The sequence below is a fragment of the Seriola lalandi genome, unplaced genomic scaffold, assembly GCF_002814215.2.
Source record: "Seriola lalandi dorsalis isolate HSWRI2012SDOR001 ecotype SW California unplaced genomic scaffold, Sedor1 jcf7180002054570, whole genome shotgun sequence".
Classification (NCBI taxonomy): Eukaryota; Metazoa; Chordata; class Actinopteri; order Carangiformes; family Carangidae; genus Seriola; species Seriola lalandi.
Genome location: NW_019525123.1, coordinates 70804 through 96617, shown reverse-complemented (window position 1 = coordinate 96617; position 25814 = coordinate 70804). Strand labels below are relative to the sequence as shown.

General features: G+C 40.8%; 1 protein-coding gene across 2 annotated transcripts; it reads right to left on the bottom strand.

Moving 5' to 3' along the window:
* Nucleotides 1-861: 861 nt before the first annotated feature.
* On the bottom strand, nt 862-25297 carry drd3 (dopamine receptor D3). Of its 2 annotated transcripts, none has more exons than XM_023417043.2 (8): nt 25125-25297; nt 22862-23194; nt 14101-14213; nt 11989-12125; nt 9552-9745; nt 5450-5515; nt 3708-4089; nt 862-2066 (listed from the first exon to the last, which is right to left on the bottom strand). In XM_023417043.2, the coding sequence occupies exons 2-8, from the start codon at nt 23150-23152 to the stop codon at nt 1870-1872; spliced, it is 1380 nt and encodes a 459-aa protein (XP_023272811.1). In that variant the 5' UTR covers nt 23153-23194; nt 25125-25297; the 3' UTR covers nt 862-1869. The 2 variants fall into 2 exon arrangements, with proteins under 2 accessions (XP_023272811.1, XP_023272812.1); XM_023417044.2 differs by having other exon boundaries at nt 863-2066; nt 3708-4086.
* Nucleotides 25298-25814: the final 517 nt, after the last annotated feature.

Here is a 25814-nt window from a genome sequence, read left to right as displayed (position 1 = left end):
AATGACTGAATGTAATCTAGAGGCACATGTGCTCAGTTGTGCAGTATTTACACCCTAAAAGGCATCTTTAATTAAATTAATTGATATTCAAATTCAATTAAAGAACAGAAGAAAACAAACACCTCATCCTATCACCCTGGAATCTGAACTTCATTTTGGTTTATAACCTGATTACGCCTGCATAAATATGCATTTATCTAGGTCTCTACATTGTATTAAATATTGATTTCTGCTGCATGAGGACAGAAGGAAGACTAATAAACTAATCCTATGGTGTATCGACGTTTGCTTTGTGATGATCATCTACTGGAGGTTCCTCTCACATCATAATGTGCATCCATAAATAAAGGCAACCACATACACACACATACACACACCTGGTGCGTCAGCGTCAAAAGTAGTCTCAGCGGAACGAGGCAGAGTCGACGCAATGGCACAGAGTGTCAGGGGAGCAGGTGTTTATGCCTCTCAGAGAAATAAGAGAGCTTGGGAAGTAGGCTGAGAAAGGCCCATCCGCCCCTCCTTACCTCCCCTCCCGCAGCTATCAGGATGCTCCCCCCCCCCCATCCTTACAGTCTATTATATCTGTTCTTTAATTCCATTTTTTGCATTTTGGCTTTATCTCATTCTGTGTTTTTGTCTTCACATTGATCCTCCTTCTGTGTCACTGTTGCTTCCCTTTCTCTCTAAATCTCCCAATATCCTGTTGACTCAGCTTGGATCCTCTTGTGTTCCTCTCAGAAAACCCACCAACACTTGTATTCTCTAGTGTCTGATGGTATCTTTGATCACAAACAACAATCCGACATACACACGTACACTCGAGCTGTGTATTTTTGTATATAGATAGATGATTGGAAAACATTTCATCTTCTTTTTTTTTTTTTATTATTTACAACACACTGCAGTAAATGCTCCCTCCATAACAGACCGGCCCACCACATGGTTTACAATCCTGCTTGATTTGTTAAGATCACAAAGCTCCTGCTTTCATCAGCGCATTAGAAGAGCCGGCAGGCAGCTCTAAATCACGAGGAAGTTTGCCATTAAACAGACAGTCCCTTTAAAAAACACAGAATAATTTTCAATGTGCATTACATCAAAATCTCACATTTCTTTTTAATTTCTAATGAATCCACATGGCACACAATGCCTCCACATCAATATATATGACAATCAAAATGATGTGACTCTTGGCAGGGACCAATACGATCCTTCAAGCTCAATTCAAGCGAATGGCCTTGAATTTTGATTTGTGCATGCACAGGTGAATAACCGATAGTGATGATGAAGAGGGAGGGGGTGAGTGGAAGAGGTGAGTAACATCAGTTAATCCACACAGTGCGTTGGCAGAGAGCCTCAGGACGAGGTGGCTTGCAGGTTTAGGATCAATTCATCAGCCTTAAAGCTTGATCGTGGTTGCCAAACTTACATCGACCGGAAAGTCTTGAACTGAGGAGCTGTGCCAATGAGCAGTACACATACTGTACAAGACATATCCACAAGAAAGTCCAACACCTTGTGCTATCAATAAGACCGTATGCATGTGAAAATTTAAGTCTTATTTGATGAGTAATACTGTTCAAATGAAGTCCCAGCCCTGTTGAGAAACAAAGGTTTGAATCTTTGTTGGAGTCAGAAAAGTAAAAATCTTCCTGTTTGCATTTATTGCACGACACAGTGTCGGTTCATTTCCATGTTTCACCTCGCTGCTACTGTATAACCGCTTTAGGATACAAAGCAGATTTGCTTCCCTCAACCATGACCAGAGTATATCTGTGGTCACTGTTTACTAAATGCACCATGCCTGAGTTGTAGCGTGAGTCCACAGCCTCATTTCCATTTTAATTTCCTGGCGCGCCTCCTTCCTCAGCAGCTGAGGATCTTGATGAAGGCCCGCCTGAACTCAATGTTGAAGGTGGTGTAGATAATAGGATTGAGGGCACTGTTGACATACCCCAGCCAGGTGAAAGCACTGTAAAGTGCAGGAGGCACGTAGCATGTCCTGCAGTGGGTGTTCAGAATGTGAGTCACAAAGAAAGGCAGCCAGCAGATGAGAAACACCCCTGCAGCAGCCAGAGAGCAGAGAGGTATGGAGAAAGGACGGCAGGGGAATCGAGGGTGCAAATGGAGCAGAGTGTTGGACAAAGTAGAGACAGAAAAAAAAGAAAAGCAGGTAAAGCAAAATAATTGTAGCCAGAGAAAACATGAATGTCAAATGAGGGGGAATGTGTTTATAATGTAAATTTGAGGGGGAGGAAGTGTTGAATAGTTTGGAAAAGATGGTCAAAAGAAAAGGGGAGAGAGAGAGAATAAAAAAAAAAGAAGAGAATTCATGTTAATCAATGCAATTGTTAAATCATAGCTTAGCAAGGCAAGGCCAGTAGTAACAATAGTATGAGTTTGGATGGTGTTGTCTTTTTTTAGACTTTCCCAAACCAAAATAATAAATAAAATTCGAAGGAATATATAAAAATTTACATTTGTCTGCTCGAAACATAAGTTGATAACATAAGCATTGGCTGACTAACTACAGTGACATATTGTCACCTACCAAGAGCTAGATAATAATAATGTAATTGGTGAAGTATATTAATCATTATGTGGGGTTACAGGTGATGTTAGAAAATTCCTCATTCAAGACTGACATGCATGTGGGAACCCAGATGCAACTAAATCACAGTTTAGAATAAAACAACACAAGAGCAAAATTTTGTGGATTATTTAACGTACTTGTTTGCTCTGATGTAAGCTGCAAATGTTAGCATGCCTGGATAACTAGCTTTCTACCAACAGTAGTAACCAACCTCTTCTGAAGCCAAGATTAGATAAACACATTAATCAGTGTAGGGTTAGAAATGATGTAAGAAAAATCTGTTTGCAGGTATACATCCACTTACTACCATGTACTATAATATTAAGTCAAAACTGGTTACAAGAACAAAGGTACTTTATTAGGACAATTGAAAAGCTTCTATTTCAAGAATTATAATGAATTTCAAGTGAATAATGGGTCACCGTTATCTATGTTTTCTCAATATTCGTGCCATATAAGAAAAGCTTCACATGTATAATCAATGGGCATAGCAAAGTGTCACTTAAAATATTTTTGGTTCCCCATTATTTTATGTGGCATTCATTTGCAAGGTATAGTTTATTATGTACAAACGAATTTAAATGTTCTAACTCTTAAATTCAAGGACTTTTTTTCCACACAACATCACAGGAAAGCAGAGGTCAGATGGCTGAAAAGCAGCTGGGAAGTGGGCTGGACTGCAATCATCCTCTGTGTGTGCGCCACTGTTTTCACTGACACCAGTGTAATGTAATCAGACACCTCTGATTAAATTTTTTTCAGTGGGATTTATGCTGTGCCAGTGCTAACTGGACCAGGCTTTTAGCATCCTGGCTGATAATTGGAGCGTGTGGAACCTGTGTCAGGAGCTACAGTGTGTGTTTGGGCACACACTGAGAGTCTGAAGCCAGCCAGACTTTTCTGACATTTTCACCCTCATTTATTGCGGTTTTGCCAAATATACAACAAATGCACGTACCAACCCGGTCGGGTGAGAGCAGGGCATGTAACTGGGTATATATGGCATGAACTCTTATACATTATATCTATGAAATCGCCTGTATTAAGTGTTACCATGACATTTACAATTTCATTTCCTCAGGTTATTTCACTTAAGACAGTCTCTACTCACCGAGCACAATGGCCAGCATCTGAGTGGCCTTTTTCTCCCGTGCGTGCATGCTCCTGAATCGTTGATTGGTGGTGGTATGAGAGTGAGGCAACGGCCGCAGTGACGTGTGTGTTCGTCCATTGGACAGATCCTTCACCTCGCAGCTCATCCTGATAGGAGGCAGCTCCTTCTGGTTGTTCTCATCCACCTCCTCCTCTTCCCCTCGCTCCTGCTCCAGATCCAGCTCTGTGCGGCCGCAGGAGGCGTGGCTGATGCTGCAGTAGTTCTGTGTGTCCACCGGGGGCAGCATCGAGTTCTCCACCGGTCCTGTCTTTGGGCGTTTGCGCCACAGGCATCGTGAGAGCAGGTTGGGCTTGGAGTGACCTGAGGGCTCTACGCTCTGCTGGAGAAGCGGTGCATGATTAGTAGGAACTTGAACAGCAAGAGAGATGCCTTACAGTTGCACATGCTTAATGCACAGGCGTACTAACTGTAATGACATGAGTGTTATTGTAATGTCATTCCATCAATGCTGCACAAATCAATGTTTTTTTGATAAACAATAAAGTGGTCTGTTGTAGTGACAAACTGGCTTCAGATTTATCAAACAACTATTCCACACCCATCAGCTCTGCGGAGTGCTCTAGCATCTTTTAGCGTGTTCCTTTGGTTTTCTGGCCTGCAGCTTTAATATTTGGTTCATCTCACTGCTCTCATCAACCTCATTTCCAGTTGCAACAGAAAGAACATTTTAGTGAAAAAAAAGTTCCGATAAACCTACCAGCAGCAAATGGCGGACAAAGTTAGCAGCTAGCTGGTTGACATACTGGAGCAATTAGCTGCTAAAGAACTAGAACTTTTCCTCTGGAGTTGGTAAAGACCAACAAAGCAGTTATTAAAGCTTTAAAGTTTGAATATAGGTATCCACAGTATATTGCTCTACCTTCCTTATTGTCTTAAACTTCTTCTACAGTGTAATATATATTGAAAGATTAATTTTCCTCTGCTTTAACCTCATGTGGGAAATATTTGGAAGACGAGTGGTATTCAACTAAGTGGTAGATAAAAACTTGGAAGATATGGTCAATACATCTCAGAGGTGCAGTTCAGACAGATCCTTCCTCCATCCAAGTTTTTACATGACACCTGCAGTTACTCAGCACACATCCAAAAATGTGATTTTAACATCTGTGGATACTTTCTAAACTTCTCTAAAAGAAATTCTGCAACTACAGCTCAATGAGCCTTCTCCCTTTGGGGTAGCAAGAAGAGTCATTAACTCATTTTAAGGATTACGCAATGTGTATTTCCAGTATGGCCACAAACATGAATTTTCATTTTCATAATCTTCTCTTACTCACACACTCATCTCATCACACGTTTTCCTCGGGGAAAAAATTGGATTGTTACTCTCTCCGCCTTAGTCTGTGGATTATGCAGGTGCTGCAGTGCATCAGGCTTTTGCTCAGCTGACGAGTGGCCAGGTGACACAAGGCAGCGAGCCACGATTCAGAATCACGATTTTTTTTTTGGTTCCCCCGAAAGACCCCCGGCCTGCGACCACACAGCGTAATGAGGAACTCAAGTGTGCATGAACATACGCACAGACAGACCCACGTGAAAAGCTAAAAACAGAACTGCTTTACTTCCCACCATGTCACAATACGCCAACACACTCAGTATGAGAGTTAGTCAGAAATTAAGCTGCAGTGCATCCAACAAAAAAATCTATTGAAGAATTTCTAATTAGACATAATACCTACCACATTAATCTTTATTGGTGACAGATCTTGTTTCGCCTTGGGAGTCTCTTCTTGTAGACAGGTCTCCTAGGGGATAGGAACACAGTTCAAGATCATCCTCACACCCTATAGCCCATCAGTCTACAGGTAGCAGATCTTTGTACCATTTACTTTGAAACACATCGCATCATCTCATTCATCTCACTGAGTGGCCATGACGCAGACAAAAAAAAAAAAAATAGGGAATAATTGTCTGCTATGTTTCTAGTCACTCTTACTCCTGAGCCAAACACTGTGCGACTCAATCAAAACATACCACGAAATAGAGATAGTCAGCTTTGAAACACACACAACTAGTCCGTCCTCATATCAAATGTTCCTTCAGTATGTTATTTCAAAACACTCTCCTATTATAACTCTCTCAGCCAGAACTCCTCCAGGACTTGGATCTTACAATGGGTGTCTCCATTCATGGATGAGATCCCAAACTGAGGCTCAACCACAACCAATTACACGTAACCTGCTGTTAAAATAGAGGACTGTGAATTTGTGTGCAATGATGGGCAAAAAAAAAAAAAAAATGGAATGAATCCAACCACATAACACAGGAAACTCCTGGATGATCTAATTGTGTCTTTTTATACACCATATTATAAAAATAGGGTAGGAACAGATGCACAGAACATGACTTGATGTCTCCTTGCCCGTGGTTATCAAGATATCAAGATAACGCCATCATTTATATGAGAGAATCAACTGGGACGAATATTAGAGTGATGAATGTGAACAAAGAACTGACAGCTGGTTTAGAAAAAAAAAAAAAAATCTGATTTGCACAGTAATGAGATATCCACCATTTCAAGAGGAGCGTCACCCTTGCCACAAAATCGTAATAGTAAAAAAAAAAAGAAAAAAGAGATGACATCGCTTTTAAGGACTAAAATGTTGCCTAGAGGCTTGTTCTCAAAATAAACACAATACACTTAACAGTCTATTTATATCTATTTAGAAAGCATCTTAAAAATAAATACGTTTTCTTTGGTGGTGTTGATTTTACACATTTTGTGGGGAATACACTTATTTTTTGGCCATGCTACAGCCTGAGCTGTAATTTGTTTCTAGTGCAAATGGTAACATGCTATGATGCTATGTTTGGAACTGCACACTCGATGAGTGATGCATAGCACTGCCATCAAGTTTAGGATTACTGGACCCCAATGCAGACACAAAGGCTGGCTGGTTGAGTCTGAAGATTTATTCAATAAAAGAAAAACACAAAAGACTTACTTCAAAGGTAAAAAAAAAATGGAGATCAGGCAGGAACACAACAACTCTGAAAAATCCAAACTTAGGTAATCCAAATTAGAGGAAAACTAAGGAACAGAACGGGAGCATGAAGAGACAGGGGAAACACAGCAGGAACAAACAGACGAACTGACAAAGACTGAGGGAAAGATTTAACAACACAAGGGAGGCGAGGGTAATTAAATACAGGTGAAACTCTGGGCAGGGCAGATAATCACAAAGGAGGAAAAACTAAAAAGTGGACACACAAAGTAAGTTATTTCAAAATAAAACAGAAAAAAAAAAAAAGTCCAAAGTGATATTACAGCATCATGACAGCTACCTACTAAATGAATGATTAAGTATGTCATCACGAAGCTGACTGTTCACAATTAAGTATACAGCCAGTATCCCAGAATGCATTTCCCACCAACCAGCAGCCACAGCACTGACTGGTGAGGATTTTAAAGCAGGCTAAAAGCTGTTGTAATTTACACTCATAGGACTGTTAATATGTCACATAATAAAATAGAGAATATGGATTTCCAATGTGTGGTCAATTTGTCTAACTAATTGTAAATCTGCTGCGACATTTATGGAGATTTGGATAGAGCTACTAGCTGGGTTTACTGTCCCTCTGTCTGTACCTGTGTCCAGTTAGCTAAGTTCTTGCTAATTTAGCATACATCCTTGCATTTATTGTATACACATAATTTTGACGTCAAATGAATAGTAGGCTACACTAATAGGTGGTTCTGAAGACAGCATAAGACGGGGAACATGGTAAACTTTATCTGCTAAACATCACTCTGTTAGCATTGGCATTGTGAGCATGTTAGCACGCTGACATTGGCATTTAGCAGCACTGTAGTGCCTCCATACGCAGTCAGAGCTGCCGGCTTGGCCGTAGACTGAGCAGAAATATATAAATATTCTATACTGTTCTGCCTTTTATCTCCCTGTCTCTTCCACTTCATCTTGCTTGCTTTTATAAATGCTAATAACAATCCCATTAGCCTCAGCTCTAGTGCCAATTAGAGAATGTTAGCATGTTAACATGCTAAATTAAAATGGGGAACACTGCAAACATCCATGCTAAACATCAGCTTGAAAGCATTGCCATTACAAGTATTTTAGCTGGCTGATGTTAGCATTATCATACACATCACATTTCTTTCTACCTGAAATTTCTACCTAAAAATATGATTTAGTGTTGTATAGATTAGCTCAAAGATAGAGGCCACTTCGGGACACAATGATGAAATTTACTATTTTTAACCTGACAAGCCACTTTAATTAAGAACAGCTTCAGTTTTACACTGACAGCTGTGTCAGCTACGTATAAACCGAGTTGTACATTTACATTTTATCTTTGACCCGTGTTCATCTGAAAGGACTATTGCACTCAGCCCAATTTGATAGAGTAGCCTCACTCAAAATCACATGGCTTTTCTCTCCCGTTAAAGCAAACTAATGTTCCTGAGATTCCTCTGACGTCTGAACCCTGGTCCTGCAAGTGAGTTATTGAAATCCATGCATATGAAAATAAACAGCTTTTACTGACTGCAGTGCTCTTGTCTATCACTGTGATTACACGTCATTTTTCTTCTATGATGGAACCGGTTATGAAGCATTAGGGGAGGTTTTGGTATGTGCACACATTGTGAATCTAACAGAAAAGGTCCAATATAAGGGGGAATTGTAATTTGCAAGTCATTACAAGTGTGCATAGTGTGGGTGAATGTGAATGAGGGAGAGAGAAAAAATTTAAAGTTGCGTTAAGTAAAAACTTTGTCTCTATAAAGAGGCAGCTTAGGAGCAAAAAAAACACCTAAAAGTTATTCTGAGCTTGATTACTGAATTTTTTAACTACAATCAGATCTAAGGGGTTTATAATGGTTTATAATGGTATTTTTCTCAGTTTGTTTACCACCATCCACTGTAATAATTCACATGTCACTGTCTAATGAACACAGTTGTCCCTAAGGACAAAGCACATACAGGAGTGAAAGCACAAACAAGGGAAATGTGCTACAATTCCAGAAATGCAACAAATACAAAAAAACACATACAAACAGAGGAAAAAACAAGCAACAAAAATTGCTACATCCGAAGTGCTCTGTGAGACCAGGGGAGTGATGGGCTTGATTTGGATAAGCAGCAACGTACAGATCTAAACAGATTTTTTGGGATAAAAAAATCGAATTGAAAGTGAGCGTAGCAACAGATACACCTGTTATCTGTAATGTATATATAAACAATAAAGCACAGTGCCTCTGATCATTTTTGTTTATATATATATATATATATATGTTTTCTCTATTAAAATGTGGACATATACAGTATGTGTGCATGTTAGAACCCCCAAGTCCACAGAGGCAGCGCCAAAAATACATTTATTATATATTTAGCTTTACCTTCAGACGGACTGGCAGCAACTAATTCAACTCTGCAATCAAATTTTTAGCTTCCAAATGGAATTATAACATATTTCAAAACGCTACGAAGGTCAGAGCCACTTGGCAAATTAACCAAAGCGCTTGCTGAGATACGACTGTTCTCCCCAGGATAATTCTTCTTGGATGTGTTTTCCTATTTGTATGTGTTTTTGTTGCATTTTTTTGCTTTGATGTGTTTCCTATAATGTCTGTGCTTTCACTCTTCTATGTGCTTTGGTATTTGTAGTGTTTTTGTATTTGGAGCGTGATTCCCATAATGATAATGCACCATAAAGTGAGTGGTTATAAATGTTAATAGGTCATTAATAATGAGTCAAGCCAAATTACCGTCATACCATAAATAAAATTAGAAGGGCAGAGAATTAAGATAATCGTCTCACCACAGATGGCGGGGTCGAGCCCGGCTGGATCTTTCCGCTGGCCTGGCTGAAGGCGATCCTCTTCCGCCTCATCCTGAGGAAGACGTAGATGCGGATGTAGACCAGCAGAGTGACAATAAAAGGCAGGTAGAAGGACACCACTGAAGAGTAGATCACAAAGTCGGGGTTGGAGATGGAGCACACCATGGGGTCATCTAAAATAAAAGCAGAAAATATCATTATGCAAAACACGACTTCAGGTGTAATTTACAGCCAACCTCTGACCCCGGTGCGTGCGCTCCATCTTGAACATGACATCGATGGCTTGTCCTCTTTCACATTATGCGTACATATTGATGTATACAGTACTGCACATATACACTAACAGCCATGAGTGTGAGATGGAGGTATGATTGATTTGACAATAATTGCCCCATACATTCAGGATAAGAGACCATTTGACACAATAATACTAGTGTATAGACCAATTTTTCAATCAGAATTCCGGAGGTAAATATCCATCAGGTGAGCTAATAGTGCTGTGAATTGATGTGACACAGGCTCTGACCGCAGCTGTACAACAGGTGAGTGGCATGAACAAAATGTAGGCATTTGCCTCCCCCTGGATGTTGCCCTGGATCAATATCACACACCTCAATACACAAAGAGACGAGAACAAAGACAGACACATATATCCTAGTCACTCAAACAGCATTTGTATTTTCAAGCTGCTCTCTCTCAATCCATTAGGTTTAAAGGAATGTAAAGAATTCTGGGCATAATATGACTCCATTGATCCCTCCTTGGTATGCTGACGCCCGGTTGCATACTGACAAAACAGTGGGATTCCTGCGATCACCAGCCATTGTTTTCCAGTGATTGTAAGTGGACTAAACCACACGCCTGTATCTCAGTGAGCAGCTTTACATTGTGTCTGACTAATGCTCTTAATTGTGTGCACAAGCAGTCATGCATCTGTGCTGCTGGCTACCGAAATTAAAATAGCTACTGGTAACATCTCTCGTATTTCTCTGTCCATTTGTTTTGTTTTTTGGATTTTTTTTTTGTTTAGCTGTGGATTATTTCTTGTTCCCATGTCACAATAGCCAAATACAGAAGACGTGTCAGCGCAGCAAAATCTCAGTTATGCAGAGCATGAATAATCCCTAAAACATCTTTCAGAAGATGACACCCTCTCTCCACCCACAGCCGCCTCATTTAATCAGAATTCAGTGCATGCAATATTTAAAAATGAAAATGGGGAAGACATTTTTCTCTTAACGGGAAAGATGTCTCACTTGTGACACTGCTGCTGTGACTTCTACTCCTTCCACTTTCACATACAATATTTCAAAATTTCTATTTCATTTTCTATAGAATCACAAACTGGGGAGGTGCCCAGAGCAAATTTAGGAAAGATGAGCACACCCAAAAGATTTCACTTAACCACAAGGAAACTGTAATGCAGCAAACATCATAGATAAATGATATATTATAAGAGTCCAAGAGCATCTGATGGTGCATTTTCCTTTCATAAGGGGATTCCATCAATTCATCATTATACTTCAATAAAGTTTGGGGATTTACAATGGATAGACGCTGTTGAGTCTCTAGTATGGGATCAGCTCTTATAACACCAGATCTCTACAGCTCAATAATGTCTTTAATTAGGCTGCAGATTTGGAGAAACCAGAAAACATCATTACTCCAAAGTGGTTAGTGCATGATGTCCCCCACTGCTAACCATTTAAGTGTTACCAAGTGAACCCACATGCAAATAAATTATGTATTGTTCCTTTTCAAATTAGCTGAATTGGTTGTATTAGTATTAATATTAATCTAATTGGGTGTGTAACTGCCAGAAATAGTGCTTTGCAGCCATGTTTCCAGTGGGTAGTTGACAAATAGCAGAAATAGTAAAAGTAGAAATTCCCAATATCTCCGACTCCTAATTAAAAGTCGGATGCTCACATGAACGGTTCCTATTGCTCGGCTGCTCTTAATAAGGCCTGAATGATATTACGCAAATGTTGCATTAGTGTGACTGCTTAAAAGCCCCCATCTTTTAAACTCAACATGGCCAGTGTGTAACACAGGCTGTTTAAAATTTGAAGTCTCAGACCCGAGCTGAGACAACCCAGATATATAATCTTCAGTGGTTATTTTCTCATTCTCACACAAAACCTCAAGACGGATCCACAGAATACATTATACAACATTTTCACAGGCTGAGTAGTGCTGCCCATGCCAAGAAAATTTATTCTGACATACTAGATTGGTGGAGTTCACCTTTAAATCCCATTTCAGGTTGTATTTCATGTCCTACCGCTGACCCTAAATGACAGGTAGACTGAATTTTGACCCTGGATTTCAGAATAACACGATGCCTTCGTGCCTGCATGACTTCACTAGAATACATCTTGACTGGGAGAGGAAGTCCAAATGCTGTTGAGCTGACCTGTGGTGTTGAAGCCAAATAGCAGGGGACAGGAGACAGCGAAGGCCAGGACCCACACGGTGGCAATCATCGCAAAAACCCTCTTCCTGGAGCGATGGGTGGTGTTGTACAAGACGGGCATCACCACTGCTGTGTACCTGCAGACACACAGATTATCTGTCCAGCTTTGGAAAATGTGCGTGTACAGGGGATAGGTGGTGACATTTAAATGAATAGAAAAGTGCTGATATAGGACGGGAAAAAGGGAATTATTAGAGGAAAGAAGAAGGCTTCCCTGAAAGGAATTGGACTTTTGGGGATGCCAAGAAATGCACTGCTGAGAGAAAGCAGATAATATAAAGACCAACAATGGAGCAGCAAACCAGGCGTTTCTATTTAGAAACAATTTGGGTATTCAGCAATAAACCTAAATAGTGGCGCTTTGATTTAAGAGTTAATCAGCACACTATATACCAAGAGTGTATTAATGAGCCAGAGAAAACTAGGTTCAGCATTGGCTCGGAAGAAGCAGCAATTATGCTGGACCCCGACCCAAAAAGGATGTGATGTTATGTTGTTTAGAGCCAGATAACTGCCACCACTGTTTATCCTCATCAGACTAATTACTCTGGTTGTTCTCTGGGCAAAACGCAGGGCGATACCCGGAGCCAAACAGACACAGACGCTCACTAAAAATACTCTTCCCTCGCTGCTTTACTCTGTCTTTACCCTCCTGCCATATTGCTGTCTGGTTAAATAAAAACTGAAATGAAAAGCTGGAGTGGTAAAAAATTATGTACTTCTCATGGTTTATTGATCAAGTGCTGCTTTAAGTTACAGTTTTAGCTAAGGATGAATACAGGGCTCCCAGTCGCATCTTAAAACATGACGCTGTGATTATTTTTCACACAGACACTTCACCTTGAAGTTTGATGTTTCAACTTCCTTTCCGGTGTATTTACGTCGCCTTTCGTTTGACGCCTCCTTTAAATAGGCGACAAATCTTCCCTGCCATCAAAGCGCCGTTTGCTATGAATTTATAAATAAACAATGCTGTCACAAAGGTAATGTGGGTGTGTTATACACTATCAATGACACAGAATGCCTCGGGTGCTTTGCATCAATTTAGCACCTCGCAAAGCGTGTGATACTGTAGAAGTGTTGTCATTGACTCGTCTAATAATCAATCACAGAGAATCGCAGGGGCTCCAGAGAAGCAAATTATGTTCTTTGTACAGAAAAACACCACAGGACAAACATATATGCCAGCGGGCATGTAAACAAATGCAATTGAAGATACAAAATATGTTACAAGTGTTTATGAAGCGCCTGTCAGCTTATCGGTCTCATATAAAACATGTTGCTGCAAGGTCAAAAGAAGACGCTGCTGAGTTAACTGTCTTGTATTTTAGATAACGTATCCCTAGATAGATCCCTTATAGGAGTTTGAAAGGATCTGAATAAGCCAAGGTTTTTTTTTCAAACAACTGAATAGTATAAAACTTTCAGATGGAGAGAAACAAGAAAAATCTGAGTTTGTGATTCATATCGCTCTGACACTTCCAGTTCTTATGTACTTTATTCATTCTGCGGAGTTGAACTCTGGATGCCTGCGGGTTGTAAGTTCAAAGACCCTAGAGAGCTATTAAATATTTACTGTGACACAAGAAGAAAAACTCAGCAAATAAATAATGCAAATACTAGATGCACATATAAAGTAAAGGTTTGATGCAGACCCCCCCCCCCCCGCATCAATGCAAACACGACGCAGTGCAATTAGAAGAGAGAACAGACACAGTCAAGTCTAAACATGAGACAACAAACATACAGTGTGCATGAAAACTCCACATTAGTGTCTTTCTCACTGTTACTCATTTTGTCACACACACACACACACACACACACACACACACACACACACCTATCAAAGAGTTTGAGCGAGAGAAGAAAACATTGTGATTTTCTCCAGGAAGTTTTGAAATATCTATGAGCTGAGGTGCAGAAAAGAGGAATACCTGGAATCATGGAAATCTCACATGGACGGATGTCATGGCAACATCCAGTAGTCATAAACAAAAATGACAGCAAGGAGCACAAACACAAACACACACACACACACACATGTACTCTCACCTGTCAATGCTGATAGCACACAGGTTGAGGATACTGGCGGTGCACATCATCACATCCAGCGTGACAAAGATGTTACAGTAGAGCCGGCTGAAAAGCCAGGCACCGCCAACCACCTGCACAGGACAGACGGGCAGATTAACAACGCACACGTTTCCCTTTCCCTTCTTCACCGTGAAGTGTGAAGCACGTATTGAGCGTACACATGAATGCACACACTCCTGCATGTGACAGAAAAGGCAAAGAAGTGGGAAAAAAAAAAGGTGCACATATGAGATGGTTTGGCTGACGTGACATGGAGGAAAATAAAAAGAACAACAACAAAAAAAAGCTTGAGCTGCCAAATGTGCTGCCATATTCAGCCTCATATATTGAACATAAGCATTTATTCTAATAGGGGTATTAATTATGCATGAATAAGCAAATATGTTTATGTCAGCAAACAGTACTTGATATAACACAAGCTGCAAAGTAAGTCTGAAGTGTAAACTGCACCATGATGGATGACATACATAACGTTTTAAGCATGTAATGGGAAAATAGAACTGAGGGACCGTGTCAAACACACGGTTTAATTATCCTCAAGGGAATTTAGATTTCTCAGAAAGGACATTAACCCGCAGCTAAACCAACAACACCCCAAACTCCCACATCTTCACCTCCATCCCCTCCAGTAGAGGCCTGCTCAGACCGACAGGCTTTTCACTTAGGCTACAGTAATGCCTGCTAATAACAGTCTGACAAAGACAAATGGGATCCAAGCTCCACTGCCTGACTACAGAGTCTCTTAAATCTGGGATGGCAAATATACGCCTACCTAGACGGAGAGGCAGCAGGCACACGGGGGAATACGCGCAGGCACACACGCACGTGCAAAGATGTAAATAGCAGTCGCTCTCTGATGTCCCACATACACAGAGGCAAGTAAATACACAAGGACATTTGTCATCGTATATATACGAATGTGAAAACATTCACTGCTAACATTCATTTCCAAACTTTCCTAACTTCCTATTCCCAGCCCATTCCCTGACCCTAGGTTAGGAGCTCAAAGGCCTAAATTGGGGGGGGGGGGGTTATATGAGGCATTTCCCTGTACTGTTTTGTGATGATTTTTAAATGACAAAAAAATAAATAAATAAAAGAGAAAATGGTGAAACAGTTACAGATATAACAAGGTGAAAAAGCAAGCTCTTATTTCACGGGGACTTGTAAACGTTAAGACATTCATCTGGACAAAAGATTGGAGGCCTGACGTGCGTGTGGGAGTACATTTTTAATATCTCATATCATGTTTTCTGTCAGATTTCACTGTATTCTCTGAGATAAAACACCAGCGATAAAATCTTGGAAGCGGAGCAACTTCCACACTACAAATGGAGCTGTTTTTCGTAGTCAGGTCATACGTTTTACTGAGGCTCAGCAACATCACTTAGGATGGATTGTGGAAAGCGAACGCTCGGTCACTGCTGCCAATAACAACCGCTTCCTTCGAGTGCAAGTCATAGATCAACTGTACCATCAAGCGATAAGGTGGCTTGCTCAAGGGCACGTGATTAGTACCTGCTGAGGGGTACGAAGAGTGATACTCCAGTCACTCTCCCTGCCAAGACACGCCTGCAGAAGAAAACCAGCAACCCTCTGGTCACAACAAGCTAATCCCCCGTCCGTCAGATTAGAGCTCGCAGGGTGATGGGGCTGACAGTGCTGGTGTTTCGGAGTTCAAAGTCTTTGCCTCTGACTCTGAACTAAATGTTTTTTCCCAGCCTTATCCAGGATATTACTGACCTTTACATTCTTGCTAAATTAATGAGTATTGTACTTCAGTGTCATACTATCTTTTAATGACCCTTTCATTATGAGATTATAAATCTCCCGTTTGAATCTCAAAAGAAGAGTTCCAATCCCGAAATGAAAAATGCAGTACGTGCTCTTACTGACTGCTTGCATGGAAGTTAAAGTCATGACTGAATCTCGTCGAGGGTCCTGGCCACCTTAATTTACCGTTCATAGGATATAATCATCTTTAATTTGTCAGCTTCTGCTCACTGAGTGTGTTTTTTTTTTCTCTCTCTCTCTCTCTGGCTGACCTGCCGTTGAGTCTTCTGCATACTGTGAGAGTTTTTCTGCTGACAGTAATCAAACTTCGGGCAGCAGGGTGGCTGCTTGTGAAACATAACTGGACTTCACCCAGATGATTTTTTTGGACTTCATGCAGGCAAACATCTGCCCCTTGAGCAAAGACAGTTGGTCTCCCCAAGCTTCGGGGATGCTATTCTACAAGCACATGCACGCCTTTGTGCATGTGCTTATACAAACAGTGCACCGCCGCAGTGCATTTTCAGTGCGCTTCCCAAATTACTTCTGCTGAAACGTGGATGCCTGGTGGTCACATGCGCGGGTGCAGTTGATGGAGCTACTGAACAGCGAGCGACATGAAGAGGGAGGTGGAGGAAATTTAACAATTAGCAGACGAACCATCACACTAGATATTAATCTGTGAGGTTTTTTTATCTGAGATAAAAATGAACAGAATTCCCGACAATAAAATATCTCATAATTACGAGAAAAGATTCTGATTTGGAGATCGAGATCTTGTAATTATGATGTTTTAATTAGGAGAAAATATCTTGTGATTATTAACCCAAGGTAACCCAAGGACCCAAAGACATTTTGATTGAGAGAAGACCAAAACCTTCGTGGTAGCACAGATAGATTGTTTGAGCCTAACGATGGAAATTTCCCCAAACTGGATGAAACAATCAGCCTTTTTGAAAACGTCATGGCTGGACACGTTAGGAGAGTAACATCAGAGGAAATGCACGTTTACTATTTAGGCAAAGGAAATCATATCATTTGCTAACTTCCCAGATTCAGCAGGAAATTCTAAGAGAGCAATTTCTCGGGAGTTCACAGAGATAACTGATTGCACAGGTGCCGGCATGACTGAGGTCCTTATTCAGAAACATAGCGAGCTGGATATTGACATTATGAACACGAGGGGTCAAGGCCACGACAATGGATCAAATATGAGAGGTAAAGATAGTGGTGTGCCTTGCCGTGTCCACTGTCTTCACTTGGTAGTTAATGATGCAGTTTTCTCTGCTTCCACCTCTCGCTGGGGACGTGTTAAAATAAGCGCATGCCGTTTGGGTCCAAAAGCAGGCGAGCGTGGCCTCTCACAGTCGAGCCATTAGGTGACATGAGGTTTGGAAAGTCGGGTACATGCACTCAAATCCAATCCGACGCCAGTCATGGGGTGTGTGTGTGTGTGTGTGTGTGTGTGTGAGACGCGCTGCTGTCAGCAGTGGAAGATGAAAGCGGAACTGGTGCTTGAGGAGCTAAAACTAGATGTGAAGCCAGAGGCACTGCAGCTCAGATCAAAATGTGTCCATTAATGTGCTTGGTCATAACATGGTATGATTTTTGAGTGTGCTCTTCAATGCAAAATCACCGGCAGAAGATTTGGAAACCGAGGCCCCGCTATCCCCCACAAAGAGGCAGTGCGACCACGAAAGAGGAAAAAAAGTGTTTCACTATGAATTAGACGGTGAAGCAGAAGCACGGGGACATATTGAAGGTGTTGTATGACATTGCATCCATCAAGGAGGAAAAAGTAAAAAAAAAAAAAAGCCCTGCTACACAGATGTTGATGAGCAAGAACCTTTTTTTGTGGAGATGACAACCTTTCGTAGACTCCTGCGAGCTGGAACTGTGACGATGCGATGGAATCAGTTCTTTCTCAACGCCTTAATAAATCTACGAGCGCCTCTCACCCTCCCTGTTTAAGTTGCTTCAGGAAAACACAGTTTATCAAAAGGTGAAACCAATAATAATAAAAAAAAAAACTCCCCCCACACAGTAAAATGAAACAAGGTTTTTATTTTGATTTATGTCTGTGGCATATTGGCTTTAGTGTGTTGTTGCTCTGGTACGCTGCAAACAGGGACAGGATAATTGTTTCTCACCTAGAGCTGCACGAGTAACCACTAAATTCTGGAAGTTGCAGAGTTGACAGCCGTTTATCTGAGTGTGACAAACCAAACAGCAACCTCCGGAGGATTAGCCATGTAGGCTACCGTTAATTGTTGATATTGTTAACACATTTTTTTAATTAATTTTTTTATTTTTTATGTGAAACTTTTGCGGTGAGTAATGTGCCTGACAAAGAAACAATTACCACAAGATAAAAACAATGCGGTTTCATATATCAGCAAACCCACATCTGAACATTGTAACCAGACTGCGAGGCTCTGTTGAGTTTGCTGACTTTTGGTAATTTTGTAGCAAAATTTTATTCAGTATGAATAAAAAAAAAAAAAGCACACTGCTGTAAACAATGGCTGATTTTCCTGAGTGTAGTTCTGTCCATTAGAAAAGAGCAGTATACTCTATGTACCGCCTGTCATGTTTAGTCATAACTGTATGTGTGCCCATAGGAATACGTCTTTAATGTGCCGCAGCCCCTAAAGCATTCATGTTCAGCGTTACCCAGAGCAACAGCAGTGCGTTCTGTGGTTAACTTTTACCTCTAGTTCTACTGAAGTTCATGAGCAGAAGAAGTGTTATATAAAAATGGTTATACATGCTGTTCTGGGTGGGGCCGATATTACTTTGGTGCCCCACTAAATGTTCAAACGTGTCAGATTTAATGTATTTAGTCTTAAAATATTATAGTCGTAAATGCAAACACTGTTAGTTGTAAAATGAGCTAAAATGTAATTTAATAAACGTGTTCTTTTGCAACTTGTGTGAACTCAGTGTTTGTACCCAACTTATTGTTTTGTCTTTGCTCAACATTTTTATGAGTTTAATGAAAGTGTTTGGAATTCAGTGTCACATCAAAAAGCTCTGGGCACTGTTGCTACCAGGTGGCACTTTTATATATATATTATAAATCAAGGTAAGTGGTTGACAAGTGTTGGTGAAATGTTTAATCAAAGGCATGATACGTTGTAATTTTTTTCTTTCTTTATTTTTGTTGACAAAGCGCACAGTGTACATGAACAGTACAAAACACATTACTTAAATAATCAAGGCTATGAACACCTGCCCCATGAATTTCAACACAGCTCATAATATGATGATAACAAATACAGAACGGATATAATAAAAGGTAAATTTGCCATTTATCAGCTGTAATCATGTTGATTACAGAACCATTGATTCAAGAAACAGTGTGATGGAATCATTTCAGACACATTTAAGACAAATATTATGGGACAGTTCAGGACAATTCAATATTAATGATCACTGACGAGTGTGTCCAGCTGTCTTTGTGCATTTCTCCGCTGTCTTTCCGGGAACAGCCTGAAAGGAAACAACAGAAAAAGACACAGCATTGTTAAACCCTCAAAAACGGAAACTGAAAAATCTGAATGTATAGTTTATTTTGGGACTATGGGAATTCGATCATTCACAAAAAGGAAAGTGCACAATAAAACCAACAATCAATCAGCAATGAAAGAATCAATTCACCAAAAAATCTATATACTGCTTCTTATGGCAGGAGTGTACTTACTATTAAAGCTGAGCGTAGGTGGAGGCTCGTTAAAAAAGGTAAAGTTTAATCGCTTCCTCTGGAGCAGTGGAAGGTGGGAGTAGATTGTTTTTCTGACGTTGATAGAAGATAACTGTCAAAACCAGTCTCATCACGTGGATGCTGGCCTCTCGGCGGGTATTCCTCTCTACAAGCTTGCGTTTGCTGTTGGGATACCGCCTGGAGGTAGTCTGCAGTGTAGTGGCGAAGGCTGTACATCATTAGCGGCCCTCCACTCGGAGACCCTGCATTCCTGCCGGGCCAAATTCTGTGGCAGCTCCACAGATTAGCATATTCCTCTAGCAGCTGCCTCTGGGAAAGAAAATGTTATCTATTAACATTTATTCCGCACACATCTTTTCAATTATCTCATGCCTATATGTACCATGAAAGGGTTTTTGGATTCCTCTCCACAGGGGCTGTGAGGAGATTCTAATAAATTCTAATAAGCAATGGGGGACAACACACAGTCGCCCTGGGCAAAATGCTTTCTAAAGCTCAGTTTAAACTCATATGAAAAATTAAGCAGGTGCCTTTAAAAGTTACAGTCTTTTTTGATGCAAAATGTCTTCTTTTCTTAATATGATAAGTAGCTCAGGAACAAAATGCTGTCAGTGAAAACATAAAGAGGGAATTTGGATTAAGAGGAGTAAAACTAGAAGACAGCTACTCCTGGATTTTTCTAGTTCTGACTGCTGACGCCTCATCTCAGCTTCAGATGAACTGCAATGAATGAACTTTAGCAAATAACAATAATACACTTGAACTGTGTCAGAAAGATGAACAGTGTGGAGAAATTATTACAGCGGCAAACAGCTACTGCAGGGTACAACTGGGCAATATGAATAGCGAGCTCTTCCAGTGAAGTGAACCATAAAGTTAACAATGAATTAATTACTTAACTAATTCAAAGTGTTATCTCCAGTCAAAAAGCAGAAAGTCTTACCTCAATTAGTTCTGTTGTGAACGTAGATTTATGTCAAGGACGTCTCCTTAGAAACGGTCCGGGTCCTTTAAATCTTGAAAGACATTGATCCAGTATTGTGCGAGGTGTTGTCTTAAAAATCCCCACCATTGTTCAATCCTTTGATAATGATTACATGAGGATCTATCAGAGAACTCGCCACTAAACAGTCCTCTGTAGTACCGAGGTCTGCCCTGACCCATGAGGGAGTGCCGTCCCTGTTTTCCACTTCATCAGTGAAGTAAACTAACCAGCAACAACCCCAGGACTGCTATTTGTGGAGAACGCATGCAGCCATATAATCTGTTGACGACGGCAATGATACATATTCCATATGGTTTTAGTTTGTCGCATGAATCGACATACAGCAAGAAGTTGGGACCTGTGTGTCTGTATACAGGCGATATGGTAGCATCAGCTGTACTAATGGAGGATCTGGGATATTGAGCAGGTACCGGACAGTTCTTTTGTGACACCAGCCAGCTCGGATGAATTTTAAAATGCAAGAATTTATATCCATAAATCATCCCGTTCTGGATTAACTGCTCCTGCAAGAAGAGGGTGACTTCCTGCAGGTCAGATGTAGGAGATGTTTTCCTGTGATTATGAGATAGTAACTCATAATTTACATGATAAGGTGACCATGTTTTATTCCTTTTTTCAATATAATGCTCTTCCATACAATTTGCCACTAAGGTCTGATGAAACTGAAATTCACAAGTTGGCAATTTCTTCTTCATAATTTGAAGTTTAACCAATTACCTCCGGAAGATGAAGTCATAATTTGCTAATATTCAATATGTCCTTCAGCAATTATGTATAATCTACCTAAATAGTGAAGAATGATCTAAACTACCTTTTTATCATCATTACTGTTCCTATAACCTCCACAGTTGTCACTACGTAATAAGCTCCAAATTACCCTCATCCTTTATCTCTCTGACTCGAGCTTCGTTTTCTTTTGCAAAAGTCCACTTTTCTTCCAACCCTCTGTTCTTTCTCCTCTCCTCTCTACTCTCCAGTGCCAGCTCCTCATTCACTGCCAAAGATCTGTATTTCAATATCTTCCACATCCTCTGGAGCTCTAATACTTCCTCTCTTTCTAACCCTTCTTTCCCTCAGACCTCTCCATCAGTGACTTCCAACTAGCCTACTTGCACCACAAGGGGAACTACTGCAGTTGCCAGAGGGGAAGTGGAAAGATTTTTGGGGTGGCTCAACTAATTCAAAAATATATAAATATGAAAAAAATCTTCTTATATATCTTTGATAAAAAAACAAAAATCCAAATATGACGTTTAGGGAGCAAAATAAAAGATTACAAGTTTGAGTGACTCTTATCTTTAGTAGATTTATTGTCACAGTAACGTCTAAGCTGCCAGCTATGATAAAGCTGACTGCACGGTTCATACTGTCTATAAACCTGAGACAGTTGTAACATCTGACGGCCATGTTTTGCCAACAAAAGAAAAAAATCGCATGAAGACCGGTTAATGAGTTGAGAAGTTCATATAGTTTAACCATTAAATACTTAGTTAAACCAATTAAATACCTGAAATGAATGGATCAGCAGTTTAATACTTAAGTGAGAGTAATTAATAACCAATTGAAATAGTTAGCTAATAGTAATAGATAAACAGTTAAAATAGTTAGCCTAACAGAACGTTATAACAGTAACGGATAAACAAGTAAAAAAGTAAGCTAAAAGTAATGAGCTAACAATTGACAGTTTGATAAACATAATGGATAAATGGTGGAAATAAGTTTGCTAGCGTGAAAAGTAATTTAGAAACAGATAATAATAATTAACTAAAAGTAATCAACTAACAGTTGAAAGTTAGCTAGGCCTAATCGATAAACATTTGAGCTGGTGAGCTAAAAGGATGAATGGTTCAAATAATTAGCTAAATGAAATACATGGTTGAAATAGTTAGCTGATGTTAGAAGTAATTCATTAACAGCTGAAATCGTTAGCTAAAAGTAATGGATATATTGTTGAAATGAATGAATGTGTAATGAATAAAGTCGGAGTGCAAAGTTGAGCAACCAGTCTGAGAAAAAAAAAAAAAATCACAATATCAACCTTGATGTAGCTACGTCACATTCACTTGATGGTGAAAAATGAAAAATGGTGGAAATGAAGAGGCACTTGAGCTTATAACAGGGATGAGGGGAAAAGGTCTGACAGGAAAAGGCTAGGAACCACTTTAGATCAATGCTCCTCTATACGCTGAAACGTTGTAACACTGTGACCTCCTCACCTCCAGGTAGACAGCCCAGGGCATGACCAACGAAGCCACCAGCAGGTCGGCCACAGCCAGGCTGACCACCAGGTAGTTGGTGGTGGTCTGAAGGGAACGTTCCCTCAGCACAGCCAGACACACCAGCACGTTCCCAAACACGATGGCCAGGATGAGCAGGGAATACAGCATGGCGTAGTAGTTGCGCTCGCCCTCGTCCTGCCCTGATGCCTCCGCGCTCTCATTCCTCTCATCGATTCCGAGGCGGTCTGACTCGTTCCAGAGCCGCTCTGCGCTGCTAAACATCGCCATGGAGACGTCCCGGTGACATGGGAGGTGATAAGTTTGGCAGACCTGCCAAAGATAAAGAGCACAGTTTGGTGTTTACCCATTCATCACATAACTTCCTCTCTTTTGGATTCTCGTGCACAGACATAACATTTCTCATTAGTCACATGAAAGTGCAGCGTATTAGCCATCAGATGATGGTGGCAGCATCATTTCAGGTCAGAGGCCTACTGGGAAACATCTCCTGGCTCCTAGCAACAGTAGTCAGACGAACTGATAAATAAAACGGTTGAAATGCATCCCAGCAGTAATGTCCCTCGCTGTACATCACTGCTGTTTGCTGTACACTGGCAAAAGTGTTTGATTTTTCCTACTGAATGAAAAATGGAAGAACATATTGATGCCGCCTCAAGATACGGCTCTATGGCTCCTATAGAGATAATCTACTCCATAAAGACCCGGCAGAAATTCCAGTCAGCCTTTTAAGTGTATCCCCTTCCTTCCTGTAAATGGCTTTCAACACAACTAACAGAGACAGAAACTACAAAGCAGAGATGGTAACTTTAATGAGGGGCTGGCTGTGTGCCTTTGAGCAGTGTCAGTAAGGTTAGCTCATTGGGGAGGGGTAATAACTCCGTGTTGCCACCCTGAGAGGTCTGGTTGGCTCTGGTCCCGGGCCCTGCTCTTTGCACTCCATCTTTCTCTCATTTATTCCCGAACCTCCCTATCTGGCTTGAGTCCAGACAGCGGTGCTGTGGTAATGCTCACACCTGTGTTTAGATGGTAAACATACTGATCCATCTTATCCAGCTTCCCTCGCTTTCTTTTTCCGTGAGAGAAATAGGGAGAAAGACACTATAAGTATAGGGACATTTTTAGACCTGGCTCAAACCCAGGGGGCTTTTTTTTTAAATAAAGATTTCCTCTGTCTATAATTCCACACAGTTCTTCAGTGGCTCCAGTTTCATGTCAGTGTCCATGAGAGAATCTGAAGAAGCAATGAAAAACCAGCCACCGATACAAATCACCTTGAAGTCTCCTAATGGGACTGAAGCACTGACTCTATCACATTAGTTATCACAGGTCAGGACGAATGCAAGTCATAAAACATTTGAAGAAAACCACATCCATGCCTACACACAACCTTTATACACTCATGAATTTTTAATCCGACAGCACTGGTTACATGATACAAGGTTGCACAGAGCTCCAGTGAAAGGTTTGTTTATACTCGTAGAACAAGTGGTAATGGAAAACTGATTTCCCTCTTCACTCTTTTGTTTACTGGACCTTGATCTTATATTAACCATCACCTGATCCTGCTCTCTCACGGTCAATGTGAAGTACTCTGGCCACCAAATGTGTGTGTGAAATGGGAGATGTTAAGGGCAGACCCTTAAATGCAAAGCACACACATGCAAGCACACATACAGTTTCAGAGTGTGTGCTTTGAAGCTATTAGGAAGCATGCACAGTGATATGAGGAGGGTATTTAACTGCATGGAGACCTAAAGACAACTTGATCACAATATCAGAAGGATAATAATTACTTGTCGATTAATTAACAGGTTATACAGATAGAAACTGATTTTTTTTTCTGCATGTTAATTTGAAATCTGAATATATATTACATCTGCCAGGGGATCATAATTTGCGCGAGTCAAACCTTGATCGCAAATTCAATTAAAAGCCGTAATAGGAGCGCGTTATCACGCTTCACAATCACGCGAACAGGAAGATTGAGGTCAAATATAGTCCAGTAAAGCAGAGGAATAATAACGCTAAAATGTTTTTTGTTTCTTGGTTTGTCCTATGACCTATCAGAGAACATATAGGATGAAACAATTAAGAAGCAAAAGCACAAACAGTGAGATTGAAAAAAACAAACACAAAAACATTATTTCAAAAGGGCGTTTTATGTTACTTAACTGGCGCGCGTTGTTTATTTTTCTCTCCCCCACGCCAGAATGAAAGTAAACAGACTTAGACAACATACCTGTTACTGTTTCCCAGTGAGGAATTCATCAGACGCCATCGAGCAAGGGCATCATCCGTGCAGAGTTAAAAGTTGTCCGGTCATTGCGTCCAGCACTGCGAGGCGAGCGGGAGGAGCGCTCGGTGCCATTGCGCACAGGAGAATGTGAATGTGGGAAGCTCACTACAGTTGAATCGCCGCGCACACACAGTCACCCCCCCCCCCCCCCCCCCCCCCCCCCCTACTCCCACTCCCAAAACCTCCGTGGCTCTGTGACAGTTGTTATCACGCGTGTTATGCTTTTTACTCTCTGATTTTGCAGCCACACCGGTGGCGCGCGTACGCGTGGTGGTGGTGGAGACGTCAAATGGTGTCTTCCTTTGCGCGTTAAGTGATGCAGTGGCAAATGAAGGTGAAAAAAAAATCTGTTATTGTTTCAGAATACAATTACTTCCATTCATCTTCTCATGGTGCAAGTTAACAAATCTGCATGAATTGTGTTAAAATCCTGCCCAGTGGCCGTTTCCTCAGTATGACCCTGAACCAGTCTGGGTCGTGCTTTGCTGGAAGTGACATTGCATAAAAATAGACTAATGCTGGCCTCATAAAACAGGACCAGTAAGACCTACAGAGCGTAAATGAGGTCAGGTCTGGGTCTAAGCTGTGAAAAATGTATAGACTGACACTCCGTGGCTCTACTATCCTATGGGT

Excerpts from the sequence above, each read along its gene's own strand:
- drd3 (XM_023417043.2), bottom strand. The coding sequence starts at position 23,152 with ATGGCGATGTTTAGCAGCGCAGAGCGGCTCTGGAACGAGTCAGACCGC. Across the intron at positions 12,126-14,100 it reads TGTGCTATCAGCATTGACAG|GTACACAGCAGTGGTGATGC; the intron begins GTGAGAGTACAT and ends GTGTGTCTGCAG. Across the intron at positions 4,090-5,449 it reads CACCAATAAAGATTAATGTG|CAGAGCGTAGAGCCCTCAGG; the intron begins GTAGGTATTATG and ends CCGCTTCTCCAG.